General features: G+C 44.5%; 1 protein-coding gene across 1 annotated transcript in view; it reads left to right on the forward strand.

Annotated features, from left to right (window-relative positions):
• The window catches only part of Ddx31 (DEAD-box helicase 31), a 70,638-nt gene that overhangs the window by 23,280 nt on the left and 23,283 nt on the right, over positions 1-24,075 (forward strand). Inside the window, exons 14-17 of the mRNA XM_075985602.1 lie at positions 2,863-2,922; positions 13,308-13,358; positions 14,864-15,003; positions 19,717-19,798. Coding sequence (XP_075841717.1) covers positions 2,863-2,922; positions 13,308-13,358; positions 14,864-15,003; positions 19,717-19,798 — 333 coding nt within the window. The remainder of the gene's footprint in view (positions 1-2,862; positions 2,923-13,307; positions 13,359-14,863; positions 15,004-19,716; positions 19,799-24,075) is intronic.

Consider the following 24,075-nt stretch of genomic DNA (forward strand, 5'->3'; position numbering starts at 1 on the left):
TGTTAGTAGCTTTTCTATTTTATCTGTTGCTGGCAGGCCTAGCCAGATCTCAAGTGTCTGCTGCTCTGCGACTTAGAGACACACTTGGTGTGCATTCTTCAGTTCATGCGAAGCCTCAGGATTCACTCACCTTTGCCCCCACGATCTCTTTCTTAAAAATTAGCTAAGGGATCTACTGATGAGTATAGAAACTTATTTTAGAGAGGCTCACCTGGTAACAAAACACTGGTCATGCAATAATGTTGCAACTGATTGGCTGAATCCTATTTTGCCTCATGAGATATTATAGTCTTTGGATTTTTTATTGGCTGAGATGCTTACGTTCAATTTGTGTATGATTAAAGCGTATTACAGTATAGTGAGGCACCATGTTTGTAAACCACATGTTTGGTTTTGTTGGGCATAGAAAGGGAAGTATTGAGGTATTACTGGTGCTGATGGCATGCTTTAATGAAGGCTAATTTTATTTTTTTCTTTAATATAGATACAGATTTTCTACAATTAAAATGTATAATTTTAGCTTAGTGTTATTATCAGTATTTTTGTTAGACTTGCCTAGTATTCAATTCAATCCCAAACTAGCTTTGAACTCAGAGAAGTCCTCCTGCCACAACTTCATAAGTATTGGGACTACAAATGTGAGTCAACCCTGACTTAGTAATTTTATATATTGTGTGTGAGTGTTGTTCATATAAATATATGTGTTCTTGTGCAGGCCACAAGTCATCTTGGGTGTGGTTCCTCAGAAGTCTTTATCTTGTCTTTTGATTAGGGTCTTTCATTGGAACCTAGGGCTCACCAGGTAGACTATACTGTCTGGTCAGCAAATTCCAGGTATCTGTCTGCTTGTGTACCTCAGTAGTGCTGGGGTTGCAAGTGGCTTTGGACATGGATATCAGGGGCCAAACCCAGGTCCTCCTGCATGTAAAGGAGTACTACTGAGCTATTTCTCAAGCCCAGTTTCTATAAATTTTAATTTTAGAAGGTTGCCCTCTAAGAAAATTGGTATTACTTTATTTCTCTAGAACACAGCTTCTTAAACTGCATGTATGAGGCTGTGAAAATACAGCAACACTAAACTCAAACGTAAGGTACTTCATGTGACTTCACTGCAGCATTGGTTTTGAACATGCAGTGTGTGCACTGTGCACATGCTACACAACACAAATGAAAGCTGCCCAAAACCCTCAGCTCAGATTGCTGTGTGGAACTGCAGTGCTTATGCTGTGCATACAAATGGAAAACAAAGCCTTGTAATATTTTCCTATCTTTATTTTTTAGCATGTAAGTACCAAACTAATACATCTTTAAATTGTGTTTTGTTAAAATGTTTGATTTTAGAAATTGGTATTTAAAGCCAGGTGGTGACGGCACATGCCTTTAATCCCAGCACTCAGGGAGGCAGAGGGAGGCAGATCTTTGTGAGATCGAGGCCAGCCTGGTCTACAGAGTGAGTTCCAGTACAACCAGAGATACACAGAGAAACCCTGTCTCGAGAAACGAAAGGAAGGGAGGGAGGGAGGGAGGGAGGGAGGGAGGGAGGGAGGGAGGGAGGGAAGAAGAAATGTTTAAGTTGGCTTGGGTTTTATAGAAAATCATTAAGTGAATTTTGGCTTGAGATAATTTTCAGCAATTTCATGTGTGTAGGTGTGTGGCTGTGTGTGAGGGTGAGGGGCTGTTCCTCAGAAACCCTCTACCAGGTCTCTGCCAGGGTGCCCAGGTATCTACCTGTCTCCTCTTCCTTGACAAGTGTGTGCCGCAATACCCCGCTTTTGTTGAGGTTCATGGCGTATGGTTTCTGGGGAACTGAACTCAAGTCCTCGGATTTGTAGGCAAGAAATCACTTCTGAACTAAAGCTGAGCATGTGTTTGTCATTTTGTACTATGCGTTTCTGCAGCTGATATTCTCAACTCTGAAAAACAGCTGCTGGTGCCTTTTGTTCTGTAATCAGGTACTCAGCCAAGATGGAATTCTTAGCATATAAGCAAGCACTTCCAGCTCATTAGTGCTCAGATCTGTTTTAGTCTTGAATAAATGAAGTTGCATGCCTAGCAAAGAATGGTTTTTTTGGGGGGCAGGGGGGTTGGTTGGTTGGTTGGTTTTGATTTGGTTTAGTTTGGTTTCTATTTCTTTGCTTCTTTTGAAATATGGTCACAATTTTTTTTAGGTACGCATTCAGTTCCGAAGCTGCTTGAAACTCTGGTAGCTTGACCAGGCTAGCCTCAGGCTGGTAGTGCTGTACCTACCTCTGTCTTTGAAGTGTTGGGATTATGTGTATTTTCTACCACGCCTGGCCGAACAGTTTGTTTTTTAAATTAATTTTTTTCGGCTAAGCGTGGTGGCATACACCTTTATTGCCAACACTCCTGAGGTAGAGGCAGGTCTGGTTTACAGAGTGAGTACCAGGATAGCTAGGGCTACTTAGTGAGATCCTGCCTCTAAATAAATCAATAAATATTTGTGTGGTACACTAGCAATAAATGTTTGATTTATATATCGAATTTATTCACCTGGGGTTGCATAATTTCTAGATAAAAACTGGACTTGATTGGGGAAAGTTTTAAACTCTGCACTAATTTTTCTCTAAGAATATTTTAAATGGGGACCTTTGCTGATGCTGGTATTTATGAATGAATGGCACTTAAGGCAGTGCCCCATTGATGCTGACAAGGCTCTGGTCTCAGGTTCAGTCATAAAATGCCTCTCTGAGATGTGAAGAAGCCCCTTCCTCTTTGCTGCTGAGCCTCTCTGTGCTAGGAAAAAAAAATAGAACAAAAGAAATTGGAGAATTTATATGAATTTAAACCCCCCTGTTAAGCATTTATCTCAAAGAGTTTGTCCGGCTTTTCCTGTTCCTGTAGGAAAGAACTTCCGTATTTCACGAGTTCTCACGTTCCAGAACAGGAATCCTGCTCTGCACGGTGAGTGTCACTCTTCTATGTGTCAGGGTCAATTCCTGTGACAACAGTAGCTGTGATTATTTTGTTGTTTTGTTGCTGTTATTTGAGATAGGGTCTTACTATGTTGTCCTGGCTGGCCTCACAGAGATCTTCCTGTCTCTGCCCCTGAGTCCTAGGATTAAAGGTGTGCACTACCATGCCCAAAGATGGCTATAACTTTTGATCCCTTGACAGTTTGTCCTGTGTCCAACCCCCTGAAAACTGGTATACCTGGGCCCTAATGGTGGAGCTGGTTTCTCTGCACCTCTGGATTGCCACCTGGCTGTGCTACATGGTATGGGCTGCCACTGTTGAGAAGACTTGGCAATTTGCTCACTAATAGTGGCAGCTGTTAGTCTGAAAAGGTGTGAATTTATCAACCAAAAACTTGTAAATTACAGCTATTGGGAGTAGTTGGAGCTGAGAAAGTCTTTGCACAACAAGATGTCTATGCGTGCTTACCTTTTTAAAGAAAAGTCAAAGCGCCTGGCAGGGTCTGTCTGCTCTTGTCTGAGACTATCATTGTTCTAGGAGCCCAGTTCATTTGCTTCAGTCTGCAGTCCTGTCTTGTGGCCTGCAGTATATACCTTACCTTTCTTACTGTGCATCACTAATGCTGTTTGAGATTGAAAACTCATGCCTTCCTTGTTCCCTACCTCTCTAGGGATTCACTTTCTTAGCTGTTTGTTACTCCCTCCCAAGATTAAAATACTTTTTCTTCCTCTGCCAACTGAGTGACATAACTTATAAATGGCTATTGTAAAAACTCCCATATATACAATAAGAAAAGTGCACTGTGAACTTAGTAAATCTCGCAGGCCCGTGTTAAGTGGAAACAGTGACATTTAGCTATCTGAATGCCTCATTTACTGCAGTTACTTTTTAAGGAACTCCTATTCCATGTTCAATTCTAAAGTAATAGAGTCTTTTTTCTTTCAATATGCAGTTTGCAGGTAAGGTCAGCTTTGGTGGTAGAGTATATTTTCCCATCTACTATAAGGCCTACCCAAAACCTCACGCTAGTGCCATCATTTTCCTGTGGACATGGCAGAGTGCTCCTGCATACATTGTCAGACCTACATATGTTGTTTAATTTCTCTTAAATGGCTTGCCTACCAGGGAAACCTGTGTCAGAGCAAATAACCTTTCTCTTTATGTCAGATGCTCATGCTTATTCTAAAAGCATCTTCAAATGTCTGAAGCAAAGAATGAATCCAGATATGGTACTTAGTAAGGAAATGGACTGTGGCCCTTCTGCCTGCAGGAATGTTCTGAAGCTCTCACCACACTTCTTTGTTCACTGTCCAGGCCCATGTTGCAGTTCTCCGACGGTGTCATTCTGACCTCTGGCCTGGGGCCTTTCCCACTTACAGCTTTAGTTCCTTCGCATTAGGCTCTCTGATGTTCATATCTGCTACAGGTGCAGGATCATAAGCTCTGTGAAGACAGGGCTGTTTGTTCTTGTTCTATCCCAGTGACAACACAACAGGAGCGTAGTAGGCATGTGGTGTTTATGCAGGAGCTGGGTAAGCAGATAGGCCTAAGAGACTGGTGGACCTTGCCTGTTTTTAGACAAACAGATGCAGTTTAATGTACTTGCTTATTTCAGAATAAGTTCTGAAAGGTGAACTTAAACATTGTCTCTGTTGAAACATAAAATAGGAACTTTTGTGATGGAATGAGAGTTAGGAGCCTTAAGGTCCTGGATATATCATGGAAAATGTTGAGGCCTCCCATATGTAAAAGATATGCTTTCCAGATCTGGGAAGCTGTAAGTCCTCAAAAGAAAAAGTCCAGGTACTGGAATGAAGCTCAGTGTTTTTTAGAGGCCCCACATGAAAGAAAAGGTCATACCCTTTGAAGGTAAATCTTCCTGGGGTCAAAAGCACATATTCACTTCCTGTTCTATCTGGCTATTGCCTGCAGCTCCTGCCCACCATGAGTGAAACAAATCCTTGTCCACATCTAATTACCTAAACATTTTGTTCATAGTGGTTGGCTTGTCTTTGTTGGTTCCAGCATATATACTGCAGTCTCAACTTTTTTTTTTTTTTTTTTTTTTTTTTTTAGTTTATGGAGACAGGGTTTCTCTGTGGCTTTGGAGCCTGTCCTGGAACTAGCTCTGTAGACCAGGCTGGTCTCGAACTCACAGAGATCCACCTGCCTCTGCCTCCTGAGTGCTGGGATTAAAGGCGTGCACCACCATTGCCCAGCCAGTCTCAACTTTTCTCAGCTCTGCAAAGACTGGGTGAGGCTTACCTGTGAGGCACGATGCGATGCCACTAGGGTTCCATGATGATAGGTGGTGTATCCTCTGTGTTCCTGCTGTTGCTATTGTATTTGTTTGCTTTCTCTCAGCACTGTGTCTGTGAGCCATAGTGTATGTGAGCCACACTGGGATAGATGATGGTTGGGCTGGGGAAATAATGTCACTCTGCCTTCTTATAAGCAGCCTGTTGCTCGCCACGCTATCTGAACACTCCAGGAGCCTCCGTGGTGTTAATGAGGAATGAGGGCCATGTCAGAATGAGGCAGGTCGAGAACTGGTTTCTCTTGATAAAAGGAATTGTGTTCATTGTTGTGTGGGTCTTTTTCTCTTTATACCAACCTTTTTACATTTTTTTTTAGTAATTTTTATTTTTTTATGTTCACTGGTGTTTTGCCTGCATCTGTGTCTGTGTGACAGTGTCAGAAGCTCCAGAGCTAGAGTTACAGACAGGCATGAGCTGCATGTGGGGCTAGGAATGAACCCAGGCCTTCTGGAAGAGTAGTCGGTGCTCTTAACTGCTGAGCCACCTCTCCAGCCCTAAGATCCTTTTAATAAGGCAGAGAAGACTAGATGGATGTCTTTATGAAAATAAGGAAGCTTTAGCGTAACTACATTGTGTTTCTCACTGTTTGCAAGTTTCTCTACTCCATTTTTCTCTCCCTGCTAGTAGTGGTTACAGGTATGTAGGCTGTGTGTTCGCCTTAATTTTACTTGTCTTATAAGCTAGAACCTTTGTAATTTCATGCAGCTGAATACATACATGGCTCTTGTAGACTGGCTGTTTGGTAGAGTAGGGCTGTGGTGAGGGCATGAGTGGGGCTGAACTAAAGGAGAGTTGGGACAGAAGCATTCTGTGTGCAAGAGAAGTCTTAACTGAAGAGGAATGGATTGGGTGTGATGGTACACAGCTCCCTGTAATCGCAGAATTGGAGAAGTAGAAGCAGGAAGACCCAAACCTCAGCCTCAAACATCCTGTCTCAAGTAAAACATCAATGAGGCAAGGAGTAAGGATGAGAAAGGATACTGAAACTTGGGGGCCTGTTTTCTGAATAGAATTGAGAAATTAAAGGAATTGGGCTCGGGACTTTGTTTTATCTACAGAGTATTTTTTTCTGCTGGTTCTTTGTTATAACTTGCCCAGAGCCGTGGCAGGGAGTACTGTCTTTAGATCCATGCAAGAAAATGCCACTGGGTACCCACAAAATGAAACTTCAGAGTCCGCTCTGGTTTTAAGGTCAGCACCAGGACTTTTCCTGGTGTGTTTGCTCTCCTTGGTTGTCCCTGGGCGAATGGAATGGAGTGTTGTGCTCAGAAAGGAGAGGCCTCTGATGCCTGAGTTGTTGGCTAAGCGCACCTAGGATGGATAGACTATGGGTATCCACCAGGTAGGTTTCCTACCTAAGAGCTTCATGCGAGTCCCTTGTGCTGCCCCTCCACTGGCTCATTGCTTTTGTTTTGTTTTCTCTGATTGAAACACTGCTGTCTGCAGTTCTTAATTTCCTCTCCTCCTGGGAAATTTACTGTGCCAGCGGCCAAGAGACAAAGAAGCAAGGACTGTACGTGTCCCCAGACTGGGTTCAGAGCCCTGCATGAATGTGACTCTTGCACTTCTGGTTGTGCTTTTCAGGGAAGTTTATCCTTAACACTTAGTTTCTGCACTGCTAATGGAAGGATCATTTGGAGATTGTTTGCTGTTTACTCAGTCACGCTAACTCATGTTGCCAGTTTTTTGGCGGCTCCAGCCAAGATCTCTCGCCTCTGACAGCTTCTGCACTCTCCCCTTCCTCCTCTGATTACGCAGCCCAATCTGTCACCCGGACAACGGGGGCCTGTACCCTGCTGATGGCTTTCCACACATGGCAATAATGACTTTTGGCAGGCCAGGAAGGCGTCAGAGGCGAGTTTGTGTGCCCCTTCTTAGAGAGAGGGAGGCTCCCTCTCCCTGTTAGTAAAAGCACTTTGTGAGGTTCTTGGGTAAATAAATGAGTCATTTTAATCCAACTGACAGGCTGGCACCTGAGCAAGCTGCCTTCCATCTGTACTCCTGGGTCTCATGGAGGCCGCCAGTTGTCAAGCCCAGGGCCTTCAAGGCTTCGTTGGTGAATGTCTTTCAGAGCTGACTTTAGTGATTCTTTTGCCCTAATTAGGTTAAAGGAATAAAATGAGGCTGTGATCAGGCTTAAGTTTTGAGAGCTGAGAGGACAGAACTGAAGCCTTTCCAGCAAGTCAATTTCTTACTGATCTGGTGTGAGTAGCTAACACCTTCCTAGAAGCCGGGGCCATTGTTGGCCGTTGTTGGCTGCTCTGAGGGCCGAGTAGGATGTGGTGAGGGAGAGTGGAGAAGTGTTAGAGTTGTCAGGGTTTCTTCATTATGAAATGCACACTTGGTTATAGTTGCTAGGATGGTTCCTGTATGCACTGTCTCATTTGTCCTTCATTAACAAATAGTTCTTAGCCACAGTACATGTGGGTGACTTGGTGCAGCAGACTGACCATCTTCCCCAACCTGGCTGACTCCCAGTGCTGCCAGGCTGGTGCCAGTCCTCCCTGCTGTGGACCAGGTCTGACTCCTTTCTCTAGTGTTGGGAAGGGGATGCAGAAAGTGTCTGAATTAAACCTAGGTGTGAGAGGGATTGGCTGTTAGCAAGCTCTACACAGTGGAAGAAACAGCAGAGTCCAGCAGGGTGGTACATGCCTGCAGTCCAAGTTCGAGAGGCTGAGATGGGAGGAAAGGAGTTCACATTCAGCCTGGGCTCCCTGGCAATACTGTCAGAGAGGGAAACTGCAGGTGGGTGACTGGGTAGAGTAGCAGCTGCTTGTGACCTTCAACGCTCATTGTTTCAGCATATTGCAATTTAGTAAATTTCAGTCATTGTTTTAGGTTTTAGGTTGTTTGTGTGCTGGGGAGCTCACTCAAGGCTTCACCCAACAGGAAGTGCCACACCACTAAGCTGTATCTTCAACCCTATTGTAGAATTTAATCTGTTTCCTGGCTGAATTTACTAAGCTTGTTGTGTGGGGTAGAGCTTGTGAGGGCCAGACATGGCCTCTCCAGGCTCAATTTCATCTAGATACTGCTATTGTTTTCTGTGTATGTCTATTCCAGCAGAGCATTAAACTTTCCACACAGCCTGTCTGAAAAGCTCAGGTAGCCCCAACCCTGTGTCAGAGCACTGAGCATTCATCATTTCACACGAAGAGTTTGGGCAGAATGAAACACCATCAGTTTCCTCGGTGTTGACAGTGGTTAGTGCTGAGAGCTGTTTCTGCTCCCCTGTGCTTGTAGAACATTCTAGATTGCATTCTCACAAATATTGTAGATTGTGAGCTCCACAGCTTCAGACTCTCAAAGGATGCTGGGCTGACAGCATTAACTTCCATTTACAAACTTAGGAGTGCAGCCTGGTCCTGTTCAAGCATCTTGTTCAGTCCTTTCCTTGCTTCTTACAGAAACTTAGCATAGACTTATTTTAAAAGGCTATTTATCCCAATTGTTACTTTTGTTGTTGCTCTGTTTTTTGAAACAGTGTTTTATTGTGTAGTCCTGGGTGACTTGGAACTTTATGTTCCAGACTGGCCTCAAGCTCACAGATTTACCTGCCTCTGCTTCTTGAGTGCTGGGACTAAAGGCCTTTAGCAACACACTTGGGAAAATGCTTACTGTTAAATAGTGGAAGGGCTTCTGTAGTCATGGCCGAGTAATTAAGGCAATGGGCTAGAAAAAAGTGGAAGGGAAAGCTGTTTTTAATGCAGACATGTTCAGCAGTGATGTTAAGGAAAGCATGCTGGACTTAGAAAGTCATCCTTTACATCATCAGTCTCAGTTGGTACAGACAAGGGGTACCAATAGAGTCAGGATCCTTGGGTGAAATGTTGAGAGGAAGATTACTCCCATGACTTTGAGTCCAAACTCTACACTTGTGTCCCTTCTTAGTGGAGAGAGCTGGTGAACACCACTCAGCCCACTGATAAAGCACAGCATTTCCTGTGTGCAGCCAGCAGGCCTCCCTGTGTCTTGGAGTCGAGAGTAGTCCATACTGCCCCAAAGGTACCATCCTACCAGAATGCCTGCCTGAACCCTACTGTGTGGAAACAGTTTTACCTAGAGTGTGGAATGTTTCTTTGGAGAGCATCAAAAAAATAAACAAGAAGCTGGAGAGGTGGTTCAACAGTTAAGAGCACTTGCTGCTCTTGTAGAGGACCTGGGTTTTGTTCCTAGCACCCACATCACTGGTTTACAACTGACTGTAACTCCACTGTCAGGAGATCCTACATCCTCTTCTGGTCTCCACTACAGACCTGTATACACATGGTACACTTAAACATACATTCAAGAAAACAAACAAATAAAAATATATTCAGGCCCACACAAATACATATAAAAAAATTTTTAAACCCTAACGTCAGTGGGAAGCAGGAGCACTGTCTTAGTGTGCTATTGCTGTGAAGAGACACCAATGGCCATTGGCAATTCCTATAAAGAAAAACATTTAATTGGGGCTTCCTTTCAGGTTCAGAGGTCTAGTCCATTGTTGTCATGTTAGAAAGCGTGGAGGCAAGCAGACAGGCATGGTTCTGGATAAATAGCTGAAGAGTTCTACATCTGGATTAATAGGCAGCAAGAAGAGAGAGAGCCACTGGGCCTGGCTTGAGCTTCTAAAACCTTAATTCCCACTCCTACCCCCAGTGACACTTCCTCCAACAATACCGTACCTCCAATAATGCCGATCCCTATGAGTCTATGGGGGCCCTTTTCATTCAGACCACCACTGGCACTGCCAGATTAAGGAAATCTAGAGCTCTTGAGCAGGGATTGTGTTCATTGCTCACTTCTGAACTGGAAAGAAAAGCAGCCGTAGGATTTGGTTGATAAGAAAACGGTGTTTCTTTGATTCCCTCAGAGTTGCTCATGTGGTGCTGAGTAGAGGAGTGGAAGGCCTGCTGAAGTGTGGGAGACTGAGCTGCCACTACATTTGCAAGTGTGCGATGTATGTGTCTCCTGTGTCTGTGTCCTCATATGGAAGGAAAAAGCAGATGCGTTAACGTTAGCAGCTGATGGATTAGAGAAAAGATGGACAAACCACTCACTCTTCTGTAGGTTTAAATTAAAGTTTTCTGTGTCAAATTTTCAGAAAAAAATGATAGCACCTATTGTTTAAAAGAAACAAACACCATAGGAAAATACCAAGAGAAAAGTAAGAACCACCTTGAATTTCTCTGTCCAAAGAAGTTACTTTTTGTTGTTGTGTGAGACAAGATTTCACCTTGTGGTCCTGGCTTGCCTAGAACTTGCTATGAACATGCTATGGCCTTTAGCTCAATGTCATACTCCTGCCTTCGCCTCTGAACACTGGAATTACGGAATTATAGGTGTGAACCACCACACAGAGCTGTTGGCAGTTTTGAGTCCTTTCAGGGTACTCATCCATCTAGTTAATGGTTTTTGTTTTTATAATTTCTCACTGAAAGCCCCACCCTAAATTTTTTGGGTGGGGCTATAGAAATCAGATTATTTGTTTTTTAGTTTTTTTTCCTGTGTGCTTGCAAGTGTGGGCATGACTGTGCCCATGTATGGGTGTTAGAAAACTGCTTCAGTCCGTCTTCTACCTTATTTGAGACAAGTACCCTATTGTTTGCCACTTACAGACATGCACTACTGTGCCTGGCTTTGCAAGGGTTCTGGGCATTCAAACTCAGGTCCTCATGCTTGCCTACCGAGTAGTCTCTCCAGCTTTCTTCCTTTGTGGTCTTGTTTAAAGTGCGCCTTTTTGGAGTTGGTTAGCATGTTCCCTGTCTCTCATATTCCTGCAAATTAATAATTGGTTCTAGACAGTTGATTGGATTTGGCTTCTAGGCTTTAGTCTTCGGCAAGAGTTAATTGTATACCGCATTGGTTCCTATTGCATAAGAGCTAATCACACTCCTTCACAGTAGACACTCTAGTGTCCACTTTGTGTCTGTGACCCGTCTTCCTGCTGGTCTCCTCTTTCCTCTAAAGAGGAACACTTTTTTTTAAACGACTATGCTTGTGTTTCTTACACAAAAGCATATTATACGTACTCAAAGGTCTTTAAAAAACTCTCTAAATTAGAGTTTTCTTCTTTCCATCTTTTATTCAATCTGTTTCTTCATAGACAGTGCTGAATGAATAACCTCTGCTTACCTGGTATTGCCTTTTGGCAGGATCTCTGTAGAAGTGAAGCAAGTGTAGATGAGCTTTGTAAGTATGACCAGGCTCTCTACAATGAGAGTGTGTATGGTTCTGCATTCCCACCTCAGTGCTTGAGGGATTCAGCATCTCTTGCATGGTAAAATGTACTATTGGCAAATAAGACCTTGCAAAAGGGAAGCAGGCCTGCATCTGAGGGTTATACCTCCCCCACATAGTTGTATCCTAGGCTTCAAACCTTGGGTGTTTTTCCTCCCCTCTGACAAGTGGGGGTGATGGCTGCTTTAAGATTGGTGAAGGCAGGTTGATGAGATGGCTCAGCAGGTAAAGGAACTTGCCATTAAGCTTGACAGCGTGATTTAAGTTCTAGGAACCATACAGATGAGGAAAGAACCAGTACTGCAGATTTGTCTTCTGACCTCCACACATGTGCAGTGGCATGCACCCTCTCCCCCAATAAATAAATTTAATATTTTTAATTAAAGTTGAAGTATTGTAGGTAAAATACTGAGCTCCACTTGGTGTCTTGGGTGCTGGTAGACTCTTGCTCTTACTGCTGGCCTTGAATGTGAAAACTAAGTGTACATTACTGCTACAGACTGGGTAGTTCCATCTAGTCTCTGCCAGAATGGCAGAAGGATAGAGAAAGCTGAGAACTTGGGCTCAATGGGTGGTGACCAGTTGAAAGGGAAAATAAATTTCCATCTCTTTTATGGCTTCTCAGCTGTCCAGTCAAGTCTTTGAAGTGATGGGCAGGTTTGGAGTGTGTCCTAATCTTAAATCCCAGAAGTGACTGCAAACTACTTAATCTTTGCTGCTCTAAACCCAGCAGACAGCATCCTCAGTAAACACTGTGCCTTGAGAGGTACTCCAGAAGTATCCTAGCTGCTATATGACTGCTGTCACTCAGCATTACTAGACGTATAGGGTTGGGATAATGGTTCATGGATACATTGATCCTAAATGGCTTTTTTCTAAATTATTTGAGAGATGGCTATTTATTTGAAACATGGTCTCTCATAGCCCAGGCTGACCTCACACTTGCTTTGTAGCTGAAGATGACCTTCAATTCCTGATCTCTTCCCTTCAATCTCAAGCGTTGGGATTACAGGTGTGTGCCATCAAAGCTATCCAGGATTTCAGAATTCTTACATGATCCATTGCCAGCTGCAATTTAAGGTCTTGGCTGACCTGCATATTGTGTTATATGGGTTGTGAAAGTTGTCTTTCTCACCCCCAGGCCAGAATTTTTTTTTATATTATTTATTGGGTATGGGTGAGTTGCATGACCTGGTATATGTGTGGAAATCAGAGAGCAACGTGTGGGAATTGGGTCATCTCCTCCTACCATGTAGGTTTTAATGGTCAAATTCAGGTTGTTAAGCCCTCTAAACCATCTCAATAGCCCCTGATTCAGAATTTTTAATGATAGATGGATTTCAATGGGCCCTTAAGCCACCTGAAGTTGTATTCAGAAGCATGTTTGCATGCATGTGTGCCTCCGTGTGTGTGTGTGTGTGTGTGTTTACACCTTCAGAATTTGTACTATCAAGTATTAAAAGTTCAGGGGCTGGAGAGATGGCTCAGAGGTTAAGAGCATTGCCTGTTCTTCCAAAGGTCCTGAGTTCAATTCCCAGCAACCACATGGTGGCTCACAACCATCTGTAATGAGGTCTGGTGTCCTCTTCTGGCCTTCAGACAGAATATTGTATACATAATAAATAAATAAATATTTAAAAAAAAAAAGTTCAGAAACTCAGCAAGGAATGGTGACACATTGGTAAGGCTGAGGTAGGAGAATTACCTTAGCTTCAAGGCCAGCCTGGGCTAAAACATTCTAGGGCCATAGCACAGTAATCTGTCTCCAAAAGGGGCAGGGGAGGATGGACTCAGTTTTAAACCATAAACTATATCCTTTTTGTTTTAAAGGATGTTGCAGCTCGAGGCTTAGATCTTCCACAAGTCACCTGGATTGTTCAGGTAATCTAGTCTTTGAGGTGTTGTGAGTATATCAGCATGAGAAGATGCATTGTATGATCATTAGTACCCTCTTGGGTGTTGCCCTGGTAACCAGGAAGCAGCCAACCAGCCCTGTCTGTACAGTTCTAACATCTTTCCTTAGCCCAGCCCCTCTGCAACACTGCAGCAGAACAGCCAGGGTGCATTCTCAGGAGAGGGTGGCAAACTCTCTGGCTTCCGGACTAATTTCTTGTAACAAACCGAAGTTTCAAGAGTTTTAAAATAACAGGAGTTACCCAGGCCCTTGGGAGGCTTCATTGTGTCCAGGAGGAGATGGCTCAGCTGTCCTGAGATTGGTGTCCATGTACATTGACCTGCAGGGAGCAATTAAGATCCTGACAGGATCTTACACAAACCTCCTGCCTTAGACACTTTGCTGCAGGGTACAGGTGTTAGCGCTGTGGTCTAGTGGGTTTTGTTTTGTTTTGTTTTTCTTTTCTTTTCATTAGTCTGCAGATTGGTATTTTTAAGCCTGTCAGTCGGGGCCAAGGGACACGTGCCCTGTTTACATGACTCATGGTTTATTCACATTTTGTGGCTTGTCTTAGACTGCAAAATTTGATCTGCGCATCATAAGTTATCATGTTGGGACTGGAAGCATTGTGTCTCTTTCCTGCTGTCCACAGAATCAATGGGAGAGGGGGGTAGACGGGTGATTTTAGTGTGCCAGGAGCAGATTCTGATTATGGGAAACCTTTCATGAAGTATATTCTCCTTGGTCTACTGATTTTCCATTTGTGTAGCAGGAGAGACAGAGAGAGAGAGAGAGAGAGAGAGAGAGAGAGAGAGAGAGAGAGAGAGAGAGAGAGAGAGAACACTCTAAAGATGGCAAAGTTATTGCCAGAGATAGCAGGATGCCTGCCTGATTGTTCTGCTGAGTGGGAACTGTCCCTCCCTTAGGTCAGGAACACACTCTCCGAGTAGACGCCTGCCCTGTCTGATCTTGACTATCTACTTCCCCGATTGGGACAGAATAGGGCTGCAGCTAGGTGGTTGGACTGCCCCTAGGGCCAGCAGCAAAAATGGTCTCTGCCAACACAGTGGTGGTGCCCTTCATTCTTAACGCCTCTTGTCCGCTATTCCTGCCTCCCAGCTGCTACATCTACCAAGGAAGTAGGCCAAGGTCGTGTGGCCATCCCTGAGAAATTTACCCCACCTGCCTGCATTTCAGCTTGCCCAGTCACTTCAGTGAAAAGATGCAAGTAAGAAAATGAAGAGACCTGTAAAATTCAAAAGAAGACACTCGATGAGACATGTCTTATTCATCTGAAACTTGGCCACTATTCACATTTTTATGTCAGAGCCTTGTTCCAGTGAAGCCAGGAGCTTCAGGGTTGAATGACGGCTTCTGATTGTGTTAGAGTAGCCGTAGCCAGGGTACCTGGAGGCAGGTGAGGGGTATTACTCTCCCAATTAGTGGCAGTACCTTGATGTATGAGTGCCTTAATTTGTGTTGTCCTTTTTAGTACAGTGCTCCGTCTTCACCTGCAGAATACATTCACCGGATTGGAAGAACTGCCCGGATTGGCTGTCATGGGAGCAGCTTGCTCATTTTGGCTCCTTCGGAGGCAGAATATGTCAACTCGTTGGCTTCTCACAAAATCAAGTGAGTCAGAAACCTGAGCCGGGTTTCAGCTGATCTCACGTAATTAACTTTCTGTCGCTTTTTGAGTGGATGGGCCTTGTAAGCTGCTGAAGAGCCATTAACCCTTGTGATCCCTAAATGAGTTCTAGAATAGCCAGTGGCAAAAACTGAAACCCTCAGTACCATTTGCACCTGGCAGTTCCCATTGCAGTGCTAGTAAGGTATAGGGTGGTCTGTGCTCCTAGCTTTTCAGCTCTTCAGTAGGAGGCATGCCCTTACAGCCAACTTCTCCAAGGCCTCTTCATGCTCGGCTTTCATCCTTGAGCTTAGCACCTTTCAGCTTCAGTGCTGATTTGTCTTTAAAGGAATAATAATGTTTTGCTCAGCACAGAATTTTCTCCCTTCATGAAGGAGGGATCCTCAGAGCAGTCAGAATAAGGCAGCTGGCTGTGTATCTGCAGCCTCCATCTCATACCCCTGTGGGAAGCTCACAGGGAAATGATTGGCCCAGGCCACTTAAAGGGACTTGTCTGGCCTTCCATAAATCTCATCTTGTAAAGGCTTGCAGTTTTTGACACAGATCTGCTTTTAAGAATTTCTTCTACTCAGATGACAGGGTGATGAATACAAGTCTATTTGGAAGCCCTGGAAGAGCTGTGTGTCTGCCCAAGGTGGTAGAATGTGATGCATGCCAAGCCCAGAAGCCTCATTGGCTGCTTAGGTGCTGCTTAGAACTGATGCTGTGCTGTGTGTGTGGGGGGGGGTGGGGGCTGCCGTGTGGTTCCTGTCTTTTCCTCTTTGACCAGCCATACGTTTCATGGAAGGACACTCTTCCCTGTACAAAGTTGTAAACAGTGCTAGAGACCTGGTCCGAGGATACCAGTACGACTGACCACAGACTTGCAGAGCTGTGTATGGCTGTCTCGCCAGCTCTCACCACATTTCCCAGTAGGCATGACCCTGTCTAGTGAGATTTCTCAGAATTTTCAAGATCGTTGGTGTGGGAATTTGTGTATAGGTGGGCACCTGTTCCTGGTGGTCATTCAAGTGGACCAAAATTAAGATAGCTTGGGTTTTCCTTCTATTTGCCTTGCTCCTCATCTTAACAGTCTGCCAAGTGAAAGAATGGTTTTGTTTCATGAAGGAGCACATGTTTGGTCTCACTCATGAGATGCCCTGTGTTGTTCAGGTAGTTCATCTCTCCCTTCTGGTTATATCTCCACCTGGATCAGTGCCCTCCAGTATGGGACTGCTTGATACTCCTTGTGGCCTGCCAGGGGGCTCCCCAGGCCTATTCACTCTGTCACAGTCCTCAGAACCTGAGGGGCCACAGTTACAAGTGGCATGTGTCAAACACCAGAGCTAACAGCACAGGTGCTTCTGTCTCTTGTCTTGATTTCTTTTTAATAAACACATTCAGGTTAATTTCTGTGCAGGGTTCAAAAATGAACCTAAAATTGAAAAGGGACAGTGACTAATTCAAATAGGAATTATTAGTGAGCCGATTATTTTAAAGATATATTAATTACCATCTTCTTGAATGTCAGCACTTCTGTGCTGTTTACATGAAAGAAAAGACACAGGAAGGCCAGGCTTTGACATGAGTGTTGAGAAAGATGAGTATAGGGACGTGTCAGAGGAAAGGAGCTGAGCATTTCAGGGGTATCTGCAGAGTAATATAAAAACTGTCACATAGGATGAGGGTCCCAGCCTGCTGCCACCTGTCTCATGACTAGACGTAATCATTCTAAATACTGGACCCTGGGTTACTAGGGAGCAGCAGGCATCACAATTCTTTGATATCTTTATGCAGGCTGTTGCTTTGACTTAATGCAAACTAAAATAAACTCTAATAAGAAAGAGTGAATTGTCAGAGCTGGAGTTGGTAGAATACTTGCTAATATGCACAGATCCCTGAGTTATAACCCAAGTATGGAGAAAACTGAGTGTAGTGGGACAGACCTGTAGCCATAGTATTTGGGAGAATCAGAAGTTCAAGGTTATCTACAACTTAGTGAGTTCAAGGCCAGTCTGGATTTTTGCATTGTCTCAAAAAAAAAAAACTTAAAAAATGTTTTTTTTTAGAAAAATCACATTATTTGCAATAGAAAGGATAGCCCGGAACATTTTTGAAATCTAAAGGGCACATTAATCATTAAAAAGGAGTCAGTGGAGGAGGGGGATGTGCATGTCTTGTGCTTGAGAACACAAGAACTAGGCATTGGGTGCTGAGTAGCTGCTAAACTGCCACCTGCCTTGTGTGGGGGCTGCAGAGCTCTCCTTACAGTTCACACTAGCATACTGGGCAAGAGCAGGTGCCCGAGCTGTTACTGCCTCCATCTGAGTGCTCAGACTTGGTTTCTTAGTCCTTCTCACTTGTTTATGGTGCTAGTTCCTTCCTGCTTTAAGTACTTGCTTAGAAAGGTATTGCTGGTTTATTAAAATGTAATCCGCCTGCACCAGCCTCCTGAAGGCTGGGATTAAAGGCCTGCACTATGACTGCCCGCCATTTATCACATCTTTTAGCCCTAGCTGTTTATCACATTTTTTTCCTCTCAGTTTTAAAATTTCACTCCCATTTTTTTTTTGTTGTTGTTGTTGTTGTTTTGTCTTGTTATCTTGTGGTCTAAGACAGGATCTTACTCTGTAACCTAGGCTGGCCTTGAACTCACTTGGGCTTTTGTCAGTCCTCCTTAGCCTCCCACATGCTGTAATTGTAGCTGTGAGCCACCAAACCCCACTTCACTCCAAGTTCTTACATTTGTTTTCCATTTGTGTACCTGTGTCTGCCCCCTCCCACAAAGGTAGCAAATGGGAGTCAAATGGGACAGAGAGAAGCCTAAGTGCAGCTGTGTCCCCGTGTGTCGTCGTCCACCCCCCCCACCCCCCACCCCCGTTAGTGTTCAGGTGTAGGAGGCGGATTTCAGTCACACGCCTGCCTCTGTCCTTCACAGGTGGGGGTGGGCAGGAGAAAATGCTCTGGGGGAAGGAGTACACTGGCCTTGCCTCCTGTCTTCCCAACCCTCACTCCTGCTGCAGCCACCTCTCCCTGCTGTAGAGACATCTCTCCTTCCCAGGTCTGTGTGATGCTGAGGGTGGGGGCTGGGGCTTGGCACTCAGGAGGAGTTGACACATCTCAGGTTTGTGGCTGTCAGATGTGGCATTTTCATTCATAGCCTTGTCAGAGTAACCGTTGGGGAAAGGGAGAGAATTGTCTTCGCCGGTAAGAGGTTGCCATTCATGTTTTAATTTGCTGTTACATTTTCTGAAAGAAGAAAGAAAACATACAACAAAATCATTTGTCTCTTCATGATGTGTTTCTCTCCCCTGGAGCTCCTCCTTCCCTTTGCTCTGGAAGCCGAGCTCAGCAACTCACATTTTCTATCTCTGGTTGTGCTTCCATGTTGCTCCCAGTTCCAGAGCCACAAGGCCTTGTAGTTGCTGGGTGTATTGGAAGCCCAGATGCTTCTCAGTCGTGGTCTCTTATTTTGACTCCTAGCTTCAACAGTTTGCTTGCATATGACTCCAGGTTTGGGGATCATTTGGTCCTCAGCCCTGAATGATGAAGAGACAAGTGTTAAAGATTCTCTAGAGTAGACAAAGAACAGAGGAGCTGTGAATAGAACTGAGGCAGTTAACATCACCACTGTAGTCTTTGCCCATAGTTAAGGGGTTTTCTAACAACTTGTTTAAAATGATTATTTTCTTGTCTGCTCAAGTCCAAGTATTACATCAGGAAACAAGCCTTCTGTATTAGTAACCAAGCCTTAGTAAGAAGTAATGGCAGAGGACTGGCAAGGTAGTTCCATCCCCAGGACCCACGTGTTAGAACTGGCTCCTGCAGTTGCTCTCTGACCCCCACACAAGCCATGTTGTATGTATGGGTTCATGTACATACACAAGCATATACAAATAAATAAGAATAGTACAGGCCTAGTATGGTGATATTTGCTCATAATCCCAGCCCTGGGTAGAGGCAGGGCAGCCTAGGTTCCGTATTGAGTCAAGGATAGCAACCTAGAGTACATGAGACCATGCCTGAAAAAAGTGGATGAAAAAAGGAGACAAGATGAGTGGCCAGATAGAAGGAAGAAGTCCTGTGTCAGGTAACCTGCCTTAGACCCATCAGGGAAGTGGAAGTGCAGTGGACACTGGCTGACTTGGTCCTGTTGCTACCCTCCCTTTTATCAGATGTCTAAAAGCCTAAAAATATTACCCTTGCTGGGTGTGGATGGTGCTCGCCTTTAATATCAGCACTTGGGAGGCAGAGGCAGGTGAATCTCTGAATTTGAGGCCAACCTGGTCTACAGAATGAGTTCCAAGACAGCCAGGACTACACAGAGAACCCCTGTTCAGGAGAGAGGGAGGAAGAGAAAGAAAAGAAAAGGAAAGAAAGGAAGGAAGAAAGGGAGAGAAAAAAATTACCCTCCTAAGAATTTTTATTAACATTTATTTATGCTGTGTGGGGGGCATGGTATATAAGTATTAAGGTCAGAGGACAACTCTGGGATTCAGTTCTCTCTTCCTACTGTGTAGGTCCTGGTGCCTAAAGTGAGATTGTGGGCTTGGTAGCATGCTCCTGTACCAGCTGAGGTACTCACTAGCCTACTGTTTCTTCTCAGGTGTTGTTTGTACTGTTCGAGTCTAGTTTCAGGACAGGACAGTTTTATACTTCAGAATTTGGGCTATATCTGGGAAAGTTAAAACGCTGACTTGCGTGTGCTCTTCTTACAGTGTTTCTGAGATTAAGATGGAAGATATTTTGGCTGTCCTGAGAAAGGATGATTGTTTTAAAAGGAGACAGAGAGGGGCCCAGGTAAGTGGCTCATATTTTGATCTGGGCAGTGGGGTCTTCATATGTGGGCTCTTTGTTCTGCCAAACAGAGTGTATATTTTAAGGACTGTGAGTATTAGCTGAAGTCAGATCTTGATGATTGTAGGGTTTTCCTATTCTTCCCTCTGGATGTGTTTGCTAGTCTCATCCAGTTAATGGGCGCCAGTCCATTCTGGAGGACTGCCAGGCAGCAGCAGGCTCCACAGAAAGGAGGTCTAGGGCATCGTATCTGGAGCCAGCATTGTAAGTTCACCCAGGTGGTGGCCCCTCTCATCATCAAGGCCACTTACTAGACCTGTCCATTCATGGCAGAATGGAAGAAATAAATATCTCTGTCTCTCTTTCAGACACACTTAGGTTCTCCATTTTTTAATGTGAGTGCACTGTCCACAGAGGAAGAGTAAAGTTAAGATCATTAAGAAGAAAAATGTTTACTATGCACGCAGCTCCATATGGAGATAGCGAGCTGTGCTCACTCACAGACCTGAGCATTTCCCCCCCCCCGCCCCCTCCTCTCAGCCCAACCCCTCTAATCCATTGCTCAATGTAGCGTATGCACATGTGTGTTGATCTATGTGACTTGGCTAATTACTTGAATATTTCACATTTATTTTCTTAGACCCGATGCAGTGGGAAAATCAGAGCCATTTAGATCAGGCTGAGCTATTCCTCTCATGCATCAGGTGCCCTTATTTGGACCGATGCTGCCTTTGAGGCAGGTCTAGATTTGCCTGGCCCTGGCTTAAACTCTTCTTTCAGAGCACACCTAAAAGAGTTTACATCAGTAAGTAGTTTTGTGTGGGGCTCCCCTAAATCTTTCTAGTAACTTCATGAGGTAGCTAGGACCTCAGGAGAGTGGTACTTAGAGTGAAGGAGCTGCACAGCCAGTGAAGCTAGCAATCTACCCTCAGAGCACTCTTATCAACCTTGCACTGTGGCTCCAAAGCCCAGGAGAGCTGAAGTGCTGCTTTGTTTCTTTGTTTTGTTGATGAGACAGGGTTTCACTGTGTAATGTAACTCAGACTGGCTTTGAACTCAGAGTCCTGCTGGCTCAGCCTCACCAGTGCTGAGTGTCCAGGTATGCACCACACGACCAGCTGGAAGTGCTCTTTTCCAGTGGCACTGAGGGATCTGCCCAAGACCTTGGTGTACACTGTATTTTACAACAGAGCCGCACTCTGAACTCCACACTGAATTGGTTTTTTCTGGTAGAGATGTTTGATGTTTCCAGAGGTGGTTTGGTCTGTAACTGATACCACACCACAGATCCTGGTGACTAGAAAAGGCTGTTAAAGATGCAGTTGATCAACAAGTTATTTTAAGTGATTTTTCATGTGAAAGAAACATCACAGCCATAACTAGAGTGAGCTTATCAGTATATTTTTAAGGGATTAAGGACCTCTGTTTATTCTGTAACTTTATGCTTAAATTTTTTTTTAAATGTTTTAATGCCCCTGTAGCTACTTCAGTCTACTTCTTGAGGTTCCAGTCCAGCTCTGCAGTGCCAGCAGGGAGCTTGAGAGCTATGGAGGGTGCGGAGTTGAAAGTGGGTGAAGAGCAGGTCCTTGGTTCATCTTCTTAGCTGGTGCCCCTGGGAAGTGCTAGCCTTTGCAGGTCTCAGCTTCTTCATGTGTAAAGTAGAGGTGTACATACTCTTCTAAGGAGAGGGTGGTGTGAGATATACTATGAAGTAGGGGAGGCTACACAGTGTGATGGCCACACTTCCCTGGCAGTGCTGTATAAAGAAATGGAACATATGTGCCTGCCATTCGGAAATGAGAAATGGCTAGAAAATGACAAAACGAGATCCAAAAAGTTGGGTCAAACTTAACCTTCTCCGGACTTTTTCTGGGACCAGCTTTGGTTTGAGTTTTATCCCTAAACAGACTTTTCTCTACAGGGAGGTGCTCCTTTTATCTGTCTGAAGAGTGCCCCCACCCCCAGGAGGACTTGTCCCCAGGGAAGGAACAGAGCAGCTGCATTTCTCTCTATCCTTTCAGCAACTGGCCATGTCATTTTTAACATCTGCCCTTCTGTGGTCTTGTAGCATCAGTTCTTTTCCGTAAGCCTTTCCTGGCTGGGGGCCAGACTCAAAGACGTCCTGAGCCCTAGAGAGCCATTGTAAAGGCCTGGGCAAGAGTCTTTGCCTCGCAGCTGGTATCTATGTGGCCTTGGGCAGATTGTCTTCCTCCGGAACTCAGTCTTCCTGTCTGTAGAAGGAGAATGAGACTGTCCATATTTGAGGGTTGTCTGGAGTTTTAATTGAAATGAGGCAGAAACAACTCATTGTTACTTCCAAACCATGTGAGTTCTCCGGAGCAGAGACAGCCATCTCCCCAGCTCACCCAGGCTCCCACCTTTGGGTAGAAATGAGTTGGATGCTTTTATAGTTTTACAGTTTGCTGCTATTTGTTTGAGGAGGAAGTCTAAGTAAGATTGGGTTTTCACTGACATTACCAGATATGATTAACTTGGAAAACTAAATTTCATCACACGAGACTTCCCGTTGACTGAGACCTGGCTTGTAGGACCAAGTTTCATTTAATGCGAAGGAAAGAATGCCTGATCTCAGTTGCTGTGTTGCATCACATAGATAACTGGCCTGGAAGGGTGCAGTGGGTGCTGGGTCAGCTTCTGTTCTGTTTCTCATGAAAAGTATACCAGGTAATCCCTCCCTGCAACACAGACAGCTCTGCAGCAGATGCACAAGTGGCCAGCATACAGATGCTGCATCTCGTTACCATGCTCGTGTTCTTCACCAGCTCCACTCGAGCCCATGGTAAATGTCCCTTTGGCACACACGTTTTTGGGCTTCCATGAACAGAAGGAAAGCGAGTGAAGAAGCATCTGTAAAATGTATATTTCATATTTAGGTGTATGAAATATATATACAGCTGCGTCTGGGTGTGAGTGTTCACCTTCTTACAAAGAGAATAAATTTGATCTTTCAGGTTGACTGGGAGGCACTCAGAAGGTTCTGGGGACCATGGAGTGAAGCTTAGCTTGGCAGGAAAGTGATTAAAACAAAATTCTCCCATTTAGTTAACTATATCTTGGAAGTTGGCTGTTCAGCACAATGCCTCCACTGTGCACACACCCTGCCCACCACTGCCATCACCTAGAACTTTTCATAGTCAGAGTGCTCCAGCCTAGCTTTCTCTGAGGCATCTGTCTCTTGGCTGCTGGGTTTTGTGAAGCTTTCAGGGAGAGAATGTGCACCCTCCCAGCATGTTTTCATCCAAGTTTTTTTTTTAATTTTTTTTTTTTTTTTGGTGTGTGTGTGTCCCATGTACTCTACTTGTAAAATTCTCCAAACTGTCGCCGGCATTGGAAAGTGTTAAAACCAGATCAGAGCCCCTAGCTCATTCTTTCTCATAGTCTTTTGTCTCCAGGATCAGTGGGGTGTTGCAGACAGAGGCACACCGAGAGCCAGTAGAAGGCTGGAAGCATGTTTTTCTCAACTGCCCGTAGTCTGCTAGCTGCAGGTTGGCTTCATTAGCCAGTAGCCAGCTTGTGATTGTGAGGGTGGGAGAGGCAGGTGCTGCCTGCTCACAAGCCTCGGGGCTCTGACCCACTCTCATTACAGGAGCATTTACCTGTCTAGGGCTGAGGTGGCACTGCCGAACTATGCCCCGTTCTGTCTTCAGTTTAAATTTAGACCATCCTCCCCACAACCAAAAATTGCCTCATTCATTCTCAGGAGGGGCAGTCTGAAAGTATTTCTGGAATTGGGGGTAAGACATGTTTTTTCCTAAATGTATTGTTTTCTGTCATTAACTTTTTCTTATGTTTCACTAAAACTGACCTCATCATTTTAACGGTGTAAGCCTGATTTTATCGTTTTTCTACACATTTCACTTGTACATACACTCACATTATATATATGTAATTTTTTTTTTTTGGTTGGGAAGAAAAGATGCCTCATTTTGAAACCTAAAGGGGGGAATAAGAAAAGCCCTTTGTAATATATTGCCATATTATCACTAAATCCCCTGACAGTTGTGACACAGAAGCAAGTCACCTGTCACTTAAGCTTGAGGTCTCTTTAATTTTCTCCTGGAATTCGCACCAGGCTGTCTTTAATTTGAGGCCTTTATTGGAATTCTGAAACCTCTCTGCCTCCCTGGCTCTCAGATCTATTCTGAGAGCTGTTACAGAATGTATACAATAACCAACAGAGGGATTCAGAGAGGGCTGCAGCTCTGTTTATTTAACACTCTAGAGGGATTTTTGTGCTTATTCGGTCCTGGCTGCCCGGC

Source organism: Microtus pennsylvanicus, chromosome 9, assembly GCF_037038515.1.
Source record: "Microtus pennsylvanicus isolate mMicPen1 chromosome 9, mMicPen1.hap1, whole genome shotgun sequence".
NCBI lineage: Eukaryota > Metazoa > Chordata > Mammalia > Rodentia > Cricetidae > Microtus > Microtus pennsylvanicus.